The 20,039-nt window shown below is 41.2% G+C and overlaps 1 protein-coding gene across 1 annotated transcript in view; it reads right to left on the reverse strand.

Annotated features, from left to right (window-relative positions):
- LOC149225015 (tRNA/rRNA methyltransferase (SpoU) family protein) overlaps window positions 1-20,039 on the reverse strand; it is a 219,762-nt gene that overhangs the window by 29,600 nt on the left and 170,123 nt on the right. The window contains exon 3 of the mRNA XM_089386416.1: window positions 15,774-15,824. Coding sequence (XP_089242542.1) covers window positions 15,774-15,824 — 51 coding nt within the window. The remainder of the gene's footprint in view (window positions 1-15,773; window positions 15,825-20,039) is intronic.

A 20,039-nucleotide genomic window follows, 5' to 3' on the forward strand; every position in this document is an offset into this window, starting at 1 on the left:
TGTAGGAGAAAAAAATTATCCAATGGGTTACCCATTTTGGTGGGTAACAATAACCATCCCACACCTAATCAAGGTAACTTGTTTACAAAGCATAAGCTAGGAAGACATTTGAAGATGATGCTTGTGTGAAGTATTTTGATGCCTTCATCATTGAATATGGCCCACACTGATACTCTGATGGTTTATGAACCCATGATGTTGATCTCACTTGATTGTGGGAGTGTCTATTAGATCTTTGCTCCTAGGTACAGGTGCCATCCCTCAAGGGATTGTATGACGCTTCCCTAGCACTTCAAAGAGGACATCCAGCACCACTTGAGGATTCCACTGGGCAATTTGACATAGGACATTGACCACTTATTGAGAAGCATTGACCTTGTAATGCCTCAGCATAGTTGTCACATCCTCACCTATCTCTAAGAACTTGGATGCAGTCTTCCAGAACTAGGGCATTGCCTTGAGAATCGATGAACCCTGTTACCGCTCAAACTAGCAAGGGCCCTAGGAGGGGTTCCTACTAAGCAACTACTAGGTCAAGGGACAACAATGGAGCAATAGCCCATTGTCACCTCAGCTAAAGCTCCCTGCTCCTTATGGACTTTCACTGATGGGGTGAGTCTCAGTATGAGAAGAATCACTAGGAAGGACAGATCAATGATAGGACGTAAATTGATTCCAAAGCCTATTCACAAGAGAGGCTCAGATGAAAAGCTTACTTGCTTTAGAAGCAAGATGTATGGCTCTCTAAGAAGGCTAGGAGGATACCTGGGTCTATGCATGAGAGGTATCTCTTGATAAGAGGTGCCCTAGACCAAAGAATCCTAGAAGAATAGGGTTTCTAAGCAATCCTCGTGAAATTGGAGTTAAAAGGATGTGGGACCACAAAGAAGCCCTAGTGGACCCAAATAAGGTCAAGGGTTTGGGGTTGAACAACAAACTAATGGATTTGACCAAGTTAGGGTGGAGAAGAGAATCAAAGAAATTAGATTTTTCTTGAGATTTGAATGCAATGGCCTCAATGAAGGCACTAACCCAAGGAACCCTAGGGAGAAAAACGGTCTTTGAGCTAGGGCTTGCAATATCTTGAGATTCCACTTTTGGATTGGTCTCAAATTTGGAGGACCTCACAAGAAAACCCCAACGCAATTCTTGACTGATTTTCAAGAATTTTGGATGGCTAGAAAGAATTTCGTGTGATGCCCTAGGAGGCCTACTAGGGTTAGGCCTTAGAAAAGGAGAAGAGGTGAAAAAGAATTTTCTTTCGATGATCACCTAGGACTAGACCAGTGCCTAGCCTATTGGGAGAATGGAGTCTAATGAAACCAATGTTTAGAGATGTTGATTCCCAACCAAGGAGTTTCCCAACAACTTCGTATGGTCCTTAGCAGCGACTAGGCTATTTAAGGAAATTTATACTTCTTTGTGCTGCAAATTGATGACTTATCAAGGAAAATCATGAACAATCATGTACCCCTAGGACAATAATTCACCATACTTCACAATAATCATATGAAAAATCCCTCACAAAGACAAGATTAGCAACTTCACATTAGCATTAGGGCAGCTACACCAGCTTCATGAACGAAAATATTTCATAGATCATTAAATGAGACAAAGTACAAGATAAACATGAAAAAGAGTACTCACAAGTATAGCGAAATTATTCCAATCATCAAAGTGCAAGAAAATCGAAGCTCCAAGACAAGAATTAAGCTCTTCCAAACATCGAAATGCATTAAGAAACCAATTAGTTCATCAAAAGGTTATAGTGAAATTCTCAAAAGAAACAAATGATCCAAATACAAATGATGATCAAATGGAATGATTATCACATCAATATATATCCTCCCAAGGGATTCGATTTGCCTAATAAGGCCTAATAATACCCCTACTAATAAAATAATGTGTCAAAATAACATGCCTTAGTGACAAGCCCACCAAAATAGCTCCATAATACAATAATAAGCCTCCTAAGAGGGAAAAATAATAGATGCAATAGGTCGAAGGGCCATTGAACAGGCCTAATGGAGTCCAATATGTGCCAAGATGAATAAATGAACTCCAAACATAATCATCATGAAGTTGGCCCCTTGATATCCAAGCAAACAACCTGTGGTGTCCCCAAGTGGCTATGGGGGCACAAAACATCCTCATGTGTCTCCAAATGGATCAAACAAGCCTATATCCCATCTGTAAGGGCTAGAAGAATGGTGCAAGACCTCTCATGGTGAGAACACATCCTCATTTGGACCTTGGATCAACTGCCAAGTGTGTGGTGCAAGAGTGGAGCCAGTTGGGCAAGGTGGTCCAGGTGCATCATCATCGTCCAAAAGGTGGAACACGAGCAAGGAATAGGTGGAACTGAAGGATCCTATGAAGTGGCAATTTTCTCTGAGCTATGGTGGAGACCCGTGGCTCTCAATGCTCATCCTACAAACGCCATTATGACCCTCTAGTGGGCTTGGACCCCATACAGGGAGACCAAACCCAAGACGAAGACCCACTTGCAATCCTGTATAAGATCCAATGTGTCCCTTCACCTTCCAATACAACAGATCATTAGTGCAATTGAGTAAATAAGCTTACAAATCATGGAACCAAGCAGGCACTTCATGGTGGAATGCCCTTCCATATTGGGCTTTAGACTGTAGAAGTGTCTCCAAGTTCAAGAAGAAGGTTAACCAAGGACCCCATTAGGTGGTTTCAGCCTCCAAGGGGGTGACATGTCCATGGTACATCCATCAAAGCATGTGATATAATGGTGAAACGGAATGGGGCATTAGGGAAAGCTCCAAGCCACATGCCACAGTAAAAGGGTACCCATAATAAGGAAAGCCCACACTTGGGTGTATGAATGCAGGAGGGAGCAATCATGGTACGTGAGTTACCATGACTTTTTCCACCCTTCTTCATATGCCTTTTACCTTTTATTGCTTTTCTATTTGTAGCTGCTTGGGGCTCCAGGGGATGAGAGCATGATGTGTTGATTTGTGGTAGCATCGGATGTGCTCTAGCCATGAAAATTGGTGGAGAAGCTAAGGCACATAAGATCTCCAAGACCCATAAATGGTTTGGGGAAATTCCACCCGGTTGGAGAAATATTAAAATAATTAATATTTTTAATGGGGTTCATAAGTCTAAACTTAGGAAAATTAAAATATTAATGGGTATTAATATAAAATTTGGTGAGAATGTTCTAAATGACATGGATCAAGCCAAATCTAATCTTAGTTGTTGATTAGAAACTTAATCTAGGCCGTTGAAGACTCAACGGGAAAAGTATAAGAGGAGGCTTGAGGTTCAGTTGGAGATACACCAAGATTGATCAGTCAGTTTGATTTTCTGGAGCGGGGCTTACTAAGAAAATTCGAACTAGTGATCTGTTGCAGCGAGGGGCAGTGAGTACATAGCAAAGAAGCAGGGATAGTGCCAGAGGGTCAGCGCAGAGACCGAAGAGGCTGACACAAAGGCAGTTGAGGACTGCGCAGAGTTTGAGGGGCCTGCGTGGGTAACGCAAAGGGCCAGAGAGCTGACACAAAGAGCTAGAAGGCTGACGCAGGGGCTTCATGAGCTGAGCTCAAGCTAGCTGGGTTGACGCAAAGCCAAGAGGAAGTGCCAAAAGGATTTTCGTGGGGCAGACTAGCTGAATATATGTCCCCGAGAAGAGGTATTACTGTCGTGTAACAATCTCTGTTGGGTGAGCCATTTCTGGCACCCTAGTTGTACTCAAGAATCTGCATAATAATAAAACCCTCAAAACTGTTGCATCGGTTTTCCCGCATTTGGGTTTTTCCGGGGACGTTTGTCCAAAAATAATGGTGTCCCTTGTGTGTTTGTTTCAGTATTTTAGTTGTTGATCTATATATGAGTTAAGGCTACATCTATGTTTATTTTTAGTATTTATATTTATAAATAACTTGTTAATGTAATAAACAAGTAGGAGAATTTAAACTAGAAGATGCAGTAGGGATTTCTAACGTGTCAGAATTAGAAATTTCAACATGGTATCAGAGCATTGCATATCACAGGAGGACTTAAGGCATCAGCAATATCGGAAATTTTCAGCAGTAGCAGTTGTCCCGACTCCCGAGAGACAGAGTTGCTCCTAAGCAAAAGGCAGCAAAGAAGTGACGCAAAGGGCCTGTGTCATCATTTCGAGCCAAAGAGAGGGCCAGTGCAGAGGCATAGAGAGGCAGAAGAGGCTCACGAAGAGCCACGTCATCCTACTCAGCCCAGTAGGATTGATGCAGGTGGCCAGAGGAGCGATTCAGCCTTTGTCTGGATTGCGCAGAGCTGGAAGGCTCAGTTTCTTCAGTTGCCGGGGCCTAGGGAGTTGTGGGAAGATTGTGGTTGGGAAGCTGGTGGGGTGTTGTCTCGGTCAAAGCATAACAGTACCTAACGAGACAGAACCAAGGTAGAGGGAGTCGCTACCTTGACAGATTTCTAGCCAAGAAATCTAGATCCGAGTTGCATTTGCAAGGAGGATTGGAGAGGAGCAATTCGACATTTGGCGAGAAGATTTCCAGCAGGGAAATCAGGACTTAGAGGGAGATTTCCAGGAGGGAAGTCAAAACTCAGAGGGAGTCCAAAAGAGGAGCAGAGATGGCAGTGAACGGACTGAGGGATCAAGACAGGTTGGACAGGGCTTCCAACTTTGTCATCTGGAAGGCCAGGATCTTGGCAGTCCTAGATCAACATCGCATCAAGGGCTTTGCCTTGAGAACCGTGGCTATCCCAGTCGACCCAACTGATAATGAGAAGTATGAAGATGCAATGGAGAGGGAAAAGTGCATAATCCTTGACGGGGTCAAAGATCATGTCGTACCACATATTGCTTAAAAGAACACAACAAAGGAGATGTGGGATACTTTGACAACCTTGTATCAGGGCACTTCTGTGCAACGGAAGATGTTATTGGAGAATCAGTTGCGGTCGTATCAGATGCAAAAGAGGGAGCAGATAAATCCATTCCTCCTCAGATTGCAGGAGATTCGTGACCAAATTACTTCCATAGGGTCTACACCAGACCCAGAGTTCATGGTGAGGACCGCCCTGAATGTAGACTCCGAGGAGTGGGAGACATTTGTCCAAGGCATTTTGGGCATAGCTACTCTTCCAGGATGGGAAGAGATGTGGGCAGCTCTTCGCCAAGAAGAGATCAGACGGTTGACCAGGGCAAGGAGTAGTGGCAAAGGAGGTCAAATCAAGAAAGAGGAGGAGGATGTGGCTCTAGCATCTGCAGGACAGCAGGGGAAGAGGAAGAAAAAGGATATTTCCAAGGTGAAGTGCTTCCATTGTGGGGAGTTGGGACATTACACATCCCAGTGTCCTAGGAAAAAAACAAGGGAGAGGCTTCTGACTCCAAGGCAACTCCGGCTAAGGCAGAGAAAGAAGTCGAGACGGATGACGATTGTGCCATGAGTGATCATGCACCTCTAGAGAAAAGGTGGGGAGACATCGAGTTGTAGTTAGGAGGACTACACACTAGGGGTAGGATCCTTGAGGTGCTCAAACTCTTGGATCATATCCAGCTACAGGAACCCTTAATGACAGTAACAGGATGACAGAGGTCGGGTGGAGCAAGTATAGTGGAGCAGCAAGGCATTGCTTGGGTGCAGAAATCTGAGGCAACGCAGTGGAGGTTGAAGCAATGCGAGAGGCACAGAGGTTTATGCAGTAGTGCAATGGCAATAGAGGGAGCATAGTATAGCAACAGAGGCAGCTTTAGCATCATGAGGCTTCCAAACTGACCGGATGTCAGCATATTTGGGTAGATCGGTTACTTACTTCTTGGTAACTGAGTTGTAGTGCAGCAGTTAGCAATGGCAGTGCTAGGGGCAGCATGGGCAGCATGTTGAGAGGGAGCTACAATACAGATGTAGCAGTGGCAGTGGCAGTGTCATAGGCAACAGTATAGGAAGTAGCAGTGCAGATGATGTGAGTCAGCAGGCCATGCATCAGCACAGGTACCGCTGCGAAAGGATCAATGTGATGTTTAAGTGGTGGAGCATTACTAGAGCACATTCCTCGCTAAGAGGGAGTGTTGATTTGTGGTAGCATCGGATGTGCTCTAGCCATGAAAATTGGTGGAGAGGCTAAGGCACATAAGATCTCCAAGACCCAGAAATGGTTTGGGGAAATTCCACCCGGTTAGAGAGATATTAAAATAATTAATATTTTTAATGGGGTTCCTAAGTCTAAACTTAGGAAAATTAAAATATTAATGGGTATTAATATAAAACTGGGTGAGAATGTTCTAAATGACATGGATCAAGCCAAATCTAATCTTAGCCGTTGATTAGAGACTTAATCTCGGTCGTTGAAGACTCAACAGGAAAAGTATAAGAGGAGGCTTGAGGGTCAGTTGGAGATACACCAAGATTGATCAGTCAGTTCGATTTTTTGGAGCGGGGCTTGCTAAGAAAATTCGAACTAGTGATTTGTTGCAACGAGTGGCAGTGAGTACATAACAGAGAGGCAGGGATAGTGCCATAGGGTCAGCGCAGAGACCAAAGAAGCTGATGTAGAGGCAGCGAGAGCTACGCAAAGGCAGTTGGGGACTGCGCGGAGTCTGAGGGGCCTACGTGGGTGACGCAGAGGGCTAGAGAGCTAGAAGGTTGACGCAGGGGCTTCAGGAGTCGAGCTGAAGCTAGCAGGGCTGACGCAAAGCCAGGAGGAAGCGCCGAAGGATTTTCGTGGGGCAAACTAGCTCAATGTTGCACGAAGCGGGAGCGAAGCGGAAGCGTTTTTTGGAAGCGGGGACGCTGAAGCGTCATTTTCCAAAAATCTAGGAAGCGAAGCGTCCGCGGAAGCGTCTGCTATATATATATATATATATATATATATATATATATATATTTTATATTTTTTTGCATTTATACTCAAAACAAACATCCCAAATACCAAATTAATTGTAGAAGACATGAAAACATGCATATTTTTGCATAAATCAAGATAGATATGGCATCCATGATTCCATTGTAGTTACTAGTATGTACAACAATCATCTATATTCTAGCTATTACAAACATACATCAAATTTTTAAGCATATCATAAAACATAAAACATTTAAGCATATTATAAAACATAAAACATAGAGCATATTATGATTTATCTAGCAAGTGAGCAACTGTCAACATTTGTCATGTCCAAAATTCAAATAATAATGTTTACAAAATATGTCACTTGGTCACCGCCAAGCCAAAAAGGTTCAAAATTCAAATTCACAAGTCTACAAGTCTAATGAGTAATCTATGACAAAAAGTAGTAGATTGTGAATATATCTACTAATCTCTCCTCCTTCCACCACGAATAGAACGTGGTGGCGGGCCTCCACGTGGTGGCGGGCCTCCACGTGGTGGCAATGAAGAAGATGGTGCCTGTGGAAGTCGTGGCACTGAAACTGATGAAGAAGAACCCCCTGCTGTTGGTGTTGAACCATGGAACCTAGGAACCAAGGGACCAGATGGGGGTGGGGGTGGTGGCATATCAACACGGTCATCATCATCCTAGAATCGCTCAAAAAATTCATGCAAAAAAAAAAACACTAGTTAACAAAAAAATTAAAAACATGAATTAGAGAAATGCTTTATAAGGGAAAATTGGAAAATTCATACCACAATGGACATACCTGGATAAGAGCATCCTCTAATTGCTCTAGTCGCAACACTCCATCCTCCAAATTGGGCTCCTCTGGATTATTGTCCCAAATCAACAAGTTTTTATTAGACTTTGCATCTTCACAGTAATGGGACAACAATCGCAAGTTGTAATGAACATAAACCAAGCTCTCTGCCCGGTCTAAATTCAACCTGTTCCTTTTAACACTGTGGATGAAAGAATAAGAGCTCCAACACCTCTCTGCAGAAGAAGTGTTTACCACCTGTGATAGCACCCGCAATGCCAAACTCTGTAGAAGTGGAGTACCCCCTCCATGCATGTTCCACCACTCAAGACCAGAAAAAGTCTCTCGATCTTTAATTGCATGCATGCTCCCAAATGGACCAGTGTTGAGCATATAGTTGCTCACCTGTCTCCGTACCAATGCAGCGTCCTCCTCATCAGGGATTAATTTACTCAATGCAGCCATATATTTTTTGTGAACCTCTTGATCTTGGTGTGGTTTTCTCCTACTTCCCCCCCCAGGTGCTGGTGTTGAAAGCCATGATGGATGATAGTATTTAGGTGTTAAAACATATGCTAATGCATGCAATGGAACATTTAGCATTTCCCATCGGTTTTCCACCTCTACACGAATATAATTGTACAAGGTGATATCTCTAGGCTCAACAATGTCTTTAATCTGCCCCAACATGCTATCCATTTGCTCATACACCTCCCCAATTACTGGTCGATCTGAATCTGCAAACTTGATCATGTAATAAATTGGTTTGGTGAATTGCAAAGCATATTTAACCTGTCCCCAAAAGTAACTGTCAAGAACAGTGTCCTTGACTGCATTAGCACCATCTATGTCAGTGTTAATTTCATCCCATGTTTCAGCACACACCAGATTAGTTAAAGCTTGTCTCACCTTCACTAGCCGCCTAAAGGTGAGGTAATAACTAGCAAATCTTGTCTTTGCAATTTTAAGCAATTGCAACTTGGAGTAAGTGCCATAGAAGTAGTTTACCCTTGTATGCCCTGTGATGAATTTAATGAGCTGCTTCCCTCTCCTGTAAACCTCAGCAATCCACCCACATTCTTTGTGTTTCACAATATCATGCATCAAAAGGTTCAATGTGTGAACCAGGCACCCAGACCAAAAGATGTGTGGATGAGTACGCTCAATAATTTTTCCTGCTGCCTTAAAATTTGCTGCATTATCTGTGATCACTTGAACCACATTATTCGGACCAACATCTTTGATTGATTTCAATAGGAGATCTGCAATGTTTTGTGCAGATGCAGTGATGGAGGAGGAGTCATGACATGCAATAAATACTGCACCACTAGAAGAAACACCAAGAACATTTATCAAATGTTGGTTTCTAATATTTGTCCACCCATCTGATACAATGGATACCCCAGAATCTACCCACTCATTTGTAAAACGTGTCAAAGCTCTTTGAACCTTAGTTTTTTCTCTTTCTAATAACATTGTTCTAGCTTTCTCATAGTTGGGGGCCTTGTATCCTTTTGGGGCTTCATTGATGGCCTTTACCATTTCATGCCAATAGGGAGAGCGAAGCACATTGAATGGTACACCGCAAGCACAAAGAAAACGGACTATCTTTCCATCCACATCATCCCTCCCAGCAACATTAAGGAAATCCCCTATTGTTCTTCTACCTCCAGAGCTTGCAGAAGTACCATGAGGAGATGAGCAACTACCAAATTTAGAGGTTGCACTTGATTCAGAATGAGTTTTTTGTTTCTTGTTTTTTTGTTGTGCAGCCATCTCTATTTGGATGTATTTTCTTCTTTCTTCAGTTGAAATGTTTGGGCAAATTTGTACCCCCACAGAACCCTTTTTTTCATCACTGTCCAGCACCCCACAAAGATGCCTCCTCAGACGGGTATATGAACCACAATATGGTTTTCCTCCATGACAACCATGAGGGCACACAAATTTGTAAGATCCACCACCCTTTCCCCCATCAAGTTTGTCACATAGTTCCACAAGGGTGTTGATGTAGCTTTCCCATCTTGTGTTTCAGTGTCCCCTTCAGGTTCATCCCCTTCCTCTTCAAACCCTTCCTCCTCATCATACATTGGGTCACTCCTATTAGGACCATCACCAATGTCTTCTTCTGTTTCTTCCCTTCTATTCCTCACATTTGCCATCATTAAAACCAAGAGTGGAATGATACATAGAAGCCAAAAGAACACCATCTTGGAATATGGATATAGGTGGTGGACAACGGCAACCTGTAAATAAAGGAGCAAGTAGAAACAATGGGAAAGAGTAGGAGAGGGAGGAGAAAAATACAAAAAAATTGTCAAAAAAACAAGGGAGTTTGGGGTTTGAACTTACCTCTTTAGCTCTTGTAGATGAAGTCCTCCAAGCTCTTGCTCCAAGCTCCTCCTCCTTCTCCTAGCTCCTCCTTCTTCACTCCTCCAAGCTCTCCTCTCTTCTCCTCTCCTTTCCTCTCTTCTCTTGTCCTCTCCTCTCTTCTCTTCTCCAACTCTCATAAACTCAAAGTGAGAAAATGAGGAATGAATGGGGGCTTTATTCTTTTCATTCCTCACCTTAACCTCACTCTAAGCTCACCCTAACCCACCCCCTTAATGTTGAGTGAACATAACTTAAAAAAAAAATTAAAAAAAGACTGTTTTTTTTCCCTTGGGCGCGCCCCTTTTCGCCGAAGCGTACGGAAGCGTGCGCGAAGCGGCCGCTTCCTGCTCCGAATCGTCGTGCTTCGGAGGCCCGAAGCGCCGTATGAAGCGCGCTTCGGAGCCATGGAAGCGGCGCTTCCGGCCGGCGCTTCGGAAATTCCAGGAAGCGTTTTAAAATGCCGAAGCGCCGCTTCCATGGATCCGAAGCGCGCTTCGTACGGCGCTTCCGTACGGGGCGCGCTTCAGAGCTTCGATCCGAGGGGGGGGGGGGCGCTTCGTGCAACACTGAACTAGCTGAATATCTGTCTCCGAGAAGAGGTATTACTGCCGTGTAACAATCTTTGTTGGGTGAGCCATTTCTGGCACCCTAGTTGCACTCAAGAATCTGCATAATAATAAAACCCTCAGAACTGCTACACTGGTTTTCCCGCATTGGGTTTTTCTGGGGACGTTTGTCCAAAAATAACGGTGTCCCTTATGTGTTTGTTTCAGTATTTCAGTTATTGATCTGTATATGAGTTCAGGTTGCATCTGTGTTTATTTTCAATATTTATATTTATAAATAACTTGTTAATGCAATGAACAAGTAGGAGAATTTAAACCAGAAGATGCAGTAGGGATTTCTAACGTGTCAAACTTAGAAATTTCAAGATGATGTGCAATATATAGCAGTGAATACCCCCTCTAAGGTGGGGCAATTCATCGCCCACTAGGGGTTGGGACAATCATGGATTCCTAAATGATGTAAGGGGCCAATGTGAAGGGCCCTAGAAACCACAGTGATGGCCATGATAAAAGGGGTAGAGTTCATGTTCGTCTTTTGCCCACGTGTTATATTTGTATGCCCCGACCATCTTTTGCATTTTATGGTACGTTTCTTGTTGAGAGTCTCCAAATTATGCTTTTTATTTTCTTTTAGCTGCATCAACCTCCGAGGCATCATTCCAGGCCCAACCCAAAGCGTGGACAAGGGGAAGGGGAGGCTAACTCCTTGTGGACCCAATGGACAAATGTGGACCCGGATGGGAAATATGTTGAATGGGGTTATAATGAGTGGAGGGGGGTGATGTGTATGGTGTCAGGAAGCAGAACCACGTAACCAAAATTGACGTTACCCATGTAGTGCCACCCCTAAAGCTAGTAGCCAATAAAGGAGATTCCACAGGACTAGGATACAAGGTTAACCATCAAATTGGACAGAGGAGACAACAGTACAAACCAAGCCCACTCTTTCCACTGAATCCCCCCACTAATCTATGCCCAAAAATGTCCATGATGAGTAAACAAAAATACCCAGTTGCACGATGAAAAGCCATACCTTCGAGGTTGGATGGCCCACCTTCAAACCAATGAAAGAGGACTCGTTGATCAGTCGCGAGTAATCGCGATTCAGACACTGCTCACCTTCCAAACGATCCGATTCAAGACTCTGCGAGTTAAACTCGTGTTGACCGAGTTTGACCCATGGTCAACACAAGTTTGACTTGCGACTCACCGATTAAATCTGATTCCTACAATTATTCCTGATTTATTCGATTTCCAGCCTTGACTTCGCAAGCACTGGTTTCATGAGTTTTTCAAGTTTAGGGCTATTAAACATCGGTTGTTCCCAAATTCATTTCAACTGTTCAAGCCCACAACTCATACGCCAAGACCTTCATTACTAAGAGACCACTCACTATTACACATCAACTCCATATCAGGCAGCCACCAGCATAAACCTCTGTCCAGACTCCACACTCCAAGCCAACATGTGCTCTATCCAAACTCCAGACTCCAGACTCCATATCGACCCTTGGACATTCGCGCGTTACCTTTAGGCTTAGCTACTTTCCAGTGAGAGCAATCGAGGTACGTTGTCTATTCTATCACTTAACCATTCTAGATGGCACCACACTTGAGACGTTGAGAGAACTTAAGCATGTAGATTCACGAGCTCCATAATATCGGCTCAACTCCAAACCATCAACTAAAATTGCAACACAAATTCTGTAATCGGAAGACAAAAACGAGAAAGCATGACACAGCTTAAGCTGCCAAACAGTGAAGTGGCCCATGGGCACTGCATATTGTTTTAAAATATATACTTTGAAAAGTTGTATACTTTAAAGTTTTAAACACATTTGAAGATCCGAATTATGTATTTTTAGAGGGGTTGTTTTATTGGTTTTAGGGGAATCTGTTTTTAGAGGGGTTGTTGTCTGAAAAGAAATTTGGATGTTGCCTGAATGAATTATGAAACAGTTATGAACCATTTAAGAAGTAGCTTTTTTGTTTAGTAATCCAAGTATAAAGAAAGGTAATCCCAAAGGGTTGGAATTTCTTATATTATTTGAATAGGTGTTTGGGTATTAAATTTATTTGTTGATAGTATTTCCTTTAGGTAGCATTTCCTCATATATACCTAATTGTGTTTCAACTTTCAACTTTCAAGGTCATAATGATATAGCAGGTTGAAATGTGCTTGTGTTGTTGGACAGACTTCTCACTCTTAGAGTCTTATACTCTTAGTTACTGTTTTTTTACTGATTAGTATGCATTATTTTGTAAACTTTTAAAAGCAGATGCTTCTGGTTCTATGTAGTCACTGGTTAGAAGTCAGGACTCGGTACTTTGGATCATGTTTGGACTCATAACATATATGAGATACTTATTCATTCATGATATTTTTGACATCTATTGATATTATGCATTGTTTGGACATGGCTTTATTTAATATCAATGAAAAATGTTTTTTTTTATTCCATATATGTGTATATCTTTATTTATTGAATTCACTGATTTTTTCCAGACCCGATTAAAACTCTTCACTCTTTTGCCTCGCTGATTTATTGCCTAATATGAGTCTGGTAACTTTGCTTCAAACATACGATCATAACAGATGGGCGAGGGAGCATATGGCTAACTCAGGTGGCGGAGATAGTGGCACATTGAGCTATCTGGTGGCTGCAAGGGGTCGCTGGCTGCTGGCTGAGGACCATATAGGAGAAAAAAAATCTCCTACGGATACTACCCACTAGTGATAGGTAACAAACCCTAAAGATAATATGACACCCTCAAGATGGCATTACACCTACTTGCTGGGCGTTGCCCTGTTTTTGAGGATATTTGATAATGATGATGACACATGACCCTTCTAGAGAGGATGGCACACTTTTCTACTTGATCACACCATGCCCTAGCAAATATGTCACATGGTTCAAGTTCGCGTTCAACAATGATTAAGTTCAATTCAAATTCGAATTCTTTTGATAAGATCTTTTGATAAGATTCGGATGAGATTCGCCATTAAATTCAACTATTCACACACACACACACACATAATGATATAATCTTTAAAATAACTTATAACATAAACTAATATATATATATATATATATAGACTATCTTTAAAATAAAATATACCATAAAATAATAAACTTAGATTTAATATAAAAAACAAAAAAACAAAAAAAAAAAACTACTGTAATTTAATAATTATAATTCATACAATCTTTACAAATCACAAAACTAGTGAATTTCAACCATAAGTTATATATGATATACTACAAGTTTTAAAATCTATAAATTTACACTATATCCCAAGGTGGCTTTGAAGAATGCACCTTGCCACTACACTGTTGATCTAATTAATTCAGAGATTTCCACTACACTTGTCTTAGCTTCAGCATTATTGGTATCAACATTCTCTGCAATAGCATAACGATTTGAAGAGTGTGCTTGTGGTGTCCGCTATATTTCCCTGTTCATGGACAGAATAATAGGAGTGACACTACTTGACTGTTATTTATAATCAAAAGTCTCATAGGCACCTTCCCACGTTCACTTGCCAATGTGAATAAACATACGAATAATTGTATGGTCTGTGTTCTATTTGCATCTATATCTTCAAAATGAGATCAACCTTTTTAGCAACGCTTAAAATATCAAGCTTGTACTTCTGAAACTTTTCTCATTGATCTTCACGATGATCCATGGCACCTTCCCCAAAATCCCTACTATCTTCATCATTCTCTTTTTTTAACAACTATGCTAATACCTGTTCAAGGAATATATCAAAAGCCTCACAAACAAAACCATAAACTGTCTCATACTGATATGGACTCTCTGCTGGCTTCACCTACAGTGCCTCTGTGATCCAAATTGAATTTCATATGAGTAGGTATTCTGCCTGTTGCTCAATCCCATCGGAGTTTTTTTTCAAGTCCATTCTGCAGATTCATTTGCTTAGACTAACCCTCCAAACTGGAGGATCCTCTACATTTGGCCCTTTCTTCAACAAAACCACAAACGAAAATAGGTTTCACATTGACGAATTCAGTTAGGGTGGTGTAAAAATTTGCCAGAACCAAACCTGGGCAAACCAAGGGGTAGCAGTCCCAATCCCAATTTAGACCCTATATAATATTTAGTTTCTATTCTTAATATAGGTCAGCATATCTCCTCAAAGTTTTGTGTCCCTATATTGGGTTCAACTCAGCCATCATCATTGGTTTTGGCCTATGTCTTTCTTATATATAAACCTTGTTCCTTTTCATTCTAAGCAATGAAGTTGTCCTTGAATACTTTGAATAGACACTATGAATTTAATGCTCAAAAAGGGACATGGGTCATAGATGAATGACTTTGAATATACAGTGATCTCCAAAAAATGATATCTCGAGAGTTTATTTGTTTATACTATGGTAATGGTTAAGGTCAAGAATCATTAAAGGCGCCTCACATAAGGAGGTCACATGTGGTATCTCAGGATAACTCAAGACATGAGAGTTTTCAAATATGATTTGAGGTAACCTATGGGTTCATTGTTGGGTTGGGTACCTAGTTTTTGTATTATCTGGGAGCTGGCTAGAGGTATCATATAAGATGTTAACAGGATAGTCAGTTGCCAATCAAGGTGGTCACCACAAGCGAATTTCGATCACTTCCATTGTTATATCCTTTAAGGCCTCTAGAATTTTATACTCATAATGTGGAATTGGTATGGACACAATGTTTACATAGTACCAGTAAAATTTTATGTACAGCCCTAGATGGCTATTCTCATAACCAGCCTACTTGTGGGATTGTCTCACTTTTGGAGTGTTTATATTATTGTATAGACCACAGACCTGTACTATCCTTGGGTTTTATCTTACCAATGGTTGAGAGGTGAGTACTTATAGGCCTTCGTTCACTATTTTCTAGATGAACATGATATAAGGCAAATTGAGTTGCTTATTAGACATGATAATGCCAAATCCTACATGAAATATTTCCATTTTATAATAACATATGCCAGTGGTGATTACATCATTGGTGAATTTAATGTACATGTAAGGTATCACTTATTTGAAATTTCAATTTAAATGTGTAACAAATTTATAAAGAGCTTGATAGCAATTAGCCATTATGTCCCTCCCAAGAATAGAAAAGTAACATAAATGATATTAGTAATTGACGCCCTCCAAACAATGGAAAGTAACATATATAGTCAGGAAATCAGAGTGCATACCCATTGAAAGGCAACAGCAGTGCGGACTAAGGTGCCCAAGTTACCAGGATCCTGCAATTAAACATATATCATAGTCAACACATCATTCTAAAGCATTTACAATGCATAGGTTGCAAGAACACGAGCGAAAAGGACAACCACTAGTAAAAAAACAACATACATTTATTACATAAGGATACAAGATAATTTTATTAATGTTCAAGAAATGACCACAAAAGTAGGTCAGTGGGACAGAAGAAGAGTACAATCAGTATGAGACTGATGTGGGAGTGCAATCTCCTAGAAAATGCAGCAAAATAACATAAAGAAAGAAAAAAACAAGAGGTAATGCTTCCACTACATGCATATAAAAGACCATGGCGCAATGCAAAATAATCAATAGCCTCCCAAGAAAGAATGAGTGAGAAGAAGATCTGGCAATAGAGCTAGAGATGTCAATGGCAACTGAGTCTGATGGTCAATGGCTGTTATAGATTATTTGCATGCTCTAAATTGCTGGTTAGAGCCCTAGTTTATAACGGTTAAATATAATTTCTCAATTGCATGTGTTTGAGAACCTATTTGATCCTCTAACTGTTAACCTAAGTCTTACAGATTAAGCCAAAGGAACCCTTCAGGTCGCTCTCTTAGAATTATACCATAAATCACCCAAAACACTAATCGTTGCATATTTATCCTTGGTTGTGTTGGAAAATCAAAGTTCTTGTAAATAATAGTTGACATTCCTTTCTTGATAGTTACTTGTGATGTTAGTTGCCCTTTTATTACTTTTTATTTCTTGTTCATCAAGCAATTATCAAAACAGTGAAGATCACAAAAAGACAAAGTACACAAGATATAGGCTCCAAGCCAAGGCAAATCCCCTCCAAGGGGAAAACCCAGAAAGAATACTTCTCTTCTTATAGAATCAATTCAAAATGAGACTTACAAGACCCAAAGACCAAAGCCAAGATTCCTCCCAGGCACCAAGTCAGCCCTTCAACAAGATCTCCTCTAAGCAAGACGAAATCTTCCAAGGTCAACAAAGATCGAACCTCTTCAAAGTCTGCTCCAACTAGGTCTCAGCCTCCACCTCAGATCTGCAATTTCGACCTGCGATTTTCGACCCTACAATTAGCCCCAAAACCCTAGATTCTCGCACGTGTGGACAGAATTAGGTCTGATTTCAGCCTTCCTTCCTTCACTAGGTCTTTCTCCTTTCCTTCTTGTCCTTCGCACTTGCTTTCCTTCTTCTTTGATTGCAGATCGAACTTGTTGTGCTTGATGCCACAAATGAGACGAAGTTCCTTCTTATTTATAGTCTTCTTGAGGGGTTGAATAGGCTTCCATTGGGCTGACTTTTCTTTGTAGGGCTGACTTGGTCTTGGAGGATAAATTGGCTTATTAGACTCACAAATAGTATTTTTCTTTTGATACAACAAGTCCAAATGGGACTATAATACATGACATAAATTCTTCTTTGACTCAACAAGACCTTGAAGCATGAAGAACATGCTTTGACCTAGACTTTGAGCATGAAACCCATGCTTGAATAAATAAAAATTATTTCTCTTTTTATATAAAATATATAATGTCATGTTTACAAAGGTCATTACGAAAACCAAACCTAGTTACATTTTCCAACACTCCCTCTTAACTAGGGAGGTAGTCATAATCCCATCATAAAGTACAAGGAATCTCAAATTGAAGTATTCTCATAAGAAGAGTCAGATTGATAAGCCATCTTTTAAGCATCTACATCACAAACAACATTGTCAACAAGGCCTTAACTAACAAGCTCTACTTATATCAGAGCATAATGCAGGGAGGCTTTACGTGAGTCATCACACAACCTCTGTCATGTCCCTTCTCAAACACATTAGTAACAGGGTGCTACTACACAATTTTGCACATTTTTTACTAAGGAAGAGGGCCCCACACTTTCGACTTAGGGACTTAGGGGCCAAATCAACTTTATTTAGCTGCTAGTGGAATGTGGGGGCCACCCACATAGGAGTTCGAATTAGCCATTCGATATGCTTGGAGGGAAAATCGAATGGGTGGATGGAGGGGCCCACATGAGGCTAAGGGGGCCCAAGGAGTTATAAAGAGAGATCAACTCTCATTTTGTTTTCATTCTGAATATCTGGCAAACAAACTCACTCTTGTACGCTCTGTTGTTTAGCGAGTCTACCGATTGTTTAGCCATGAGTCTTCCGCATGGAAGATTCAACCTCTACTTCGGGGACCATCCATGCCCGCCCTAGGGAGGTTGTTCCACAAAGATTGCAGGAGTTTCAGCAGCAATTCACAGCGAGCAAGCCACGCAAAGGTTGATTTAGCCACCCAAGAGGCCGAAAATCCAAAGTCAAAATCAGAGAAATTCCCTTCTAGGTTTTTCTGGGTTTTGTCCAAGGAGTCTAAGGCTAAAAGGGTATAATTTTCTGGGCAGTTTTTGGGCACTTTCCAGCAGGCCGAAAGTCGGCAGATGTAACGGGAGAGCAGCTCCCAAGAGGCCAAACTCAAAATCAGAGAAATTCCCTTCTGGGTTTTTCTGGGTTTTGTCCAAGGAGTTAAAAGGGCAGAATTTTCTGGGCAGTTTTTGGGCACTTTCCAGCAGGCCGAAAGTCAGCAGATGTAGCGAGAGCAGTTCCCAAGAGGCCGAAAATCCAAAGTCAAAATCAGAGAAATTCCCTTCAGGGTTTTGCTGGGTTTTGTCCAAGGAGTCTAAGGCTAAAATGGAAAAAAATTATGGGCAGTTTTTGGGCACTTTCCAGCACGCTGAAAGTCAATAGATGTAGCCGAAGAGCAGGCTGCAGCTCCCAAGAGGCCGAAAATCCAAAGTCAAAATCAAGGAAATTCCCTTCTGGGTTTTTCTAGGTTTTGTCCATGGAGTCTAAGGCCAAAAGGGCAAAATTTTCTTGGCAGTTTTTGGGCACTTTCTAGCAGGCTGAAGTCAGCAGATCAACAATTTACTAGGATAGCGCAAAGCATAGTAGAGCAGCAACTAAACAGCCATCTTTCCAACTATTCTACCACCTGGGTTTGGTCCAACTTGTCCTTGAGACAAGCCCAGGTGCACAACTCCATTTATATATTGTACTCATGCTCTCATATTTCATAATATATGGCTCAACAATTCCAGTATTATAGTGTTTCATGGGTGTTTGCTAAATGTTTTTAATTTTCCACTGTTTCATTGTTTGTTTAATTTGTTTATCACTTAAATTCTTGTTTAGGAACATTACAACCTCTAAAGGCACATATCCCATATGAATGTTCACCAGGTATGTCCTTTTAGGACTATTCTTATCTTTGATTCTCAATCCTCAAAGAATAGCAGTCCTCTTCGACTACCCTCATCTTGGATGCCCTACCTCATCCTCAAAGAGTATCAGTCTATGAATTTATTTCTATCTTGGATTTACCAATCCTCAAGAAGTACCAATCTCAGATGTTTATCCAATCCCCTGGACCCCATTCTCCCTTCATGGCCTTCACTTAGACTTATGGCTATTAGTCTTGGCCTAGTGCATGATACATGAAGAAGAGAATATAATGTCCATCATCACTCCCTCTCAATCAAGGAAGAGATGTCCACCAAACCAAGCTTGCTTCTTAAGTACTCAAGCTTCTTGTTTGGTAATGCGTTTGTCAGAATATCAGCTACATGTTCATCTGTAGGAATGTAATGTAGCTTCACAACCCCATCTCGTACCAGGCTTTTGGTATAGTGGTACTTATTATTAATACGCTTTGTCCTAGCATGAAACACAAGGTCTTTTGTCAGTCTTATGCAGATTTCATTGTCACAATGTATACTTGTAGGGCTTAAAGGTCCTTCAAATAAATCGGACAGCAACTTTCTAAGCCAAACAGCTTCTCAGCAAATTTCACTTGCAGTAACATACTCGACTTCAGCACTACTCAAAGCAACAGTATCTTGCTCACCCATGAGATCATAGAAGGTCCCAAACTAAAGCATAGACTAGTAGTGCTTATTCCATCTGTCTCACTGCCACCCCAATCAGAATTTGTATATCACAAAAGTTGGATTGCATTACCAGCATATCGTAGGTAGTGATACATGGTCCGATGAAGATAACTTAGGATGTGTTTGGTTGTTATCCAACTTTGGCTCCATCTGAAATTGGCTGAGAACATTTACTGCAAAACAAATGCCAAGTCTAGTATTCACAAGATACATTAAGGAGCCAATCAATTGTCTGTAGCAAGTAGGATCCACCAGACTAGAATCTGAACTCCTCAACTTCTTTAGATTAGTAA

The sequence above is a fragment of the Pinus tabuliformis genome, chromosome Q (assembly GCF_031772625.1).
Source record: "Pinus tabuliformis cultivar Carrire ecotype Pingquan chromosome Q, CPIR1, whole genome shotgun sequence".
Lineage (NCBI taxonomy): Eukaryota > Viridiplantae > Streptophyta > Pinopsida > Pinales > Pinaceae > Pinus > Pinus tabuliformis.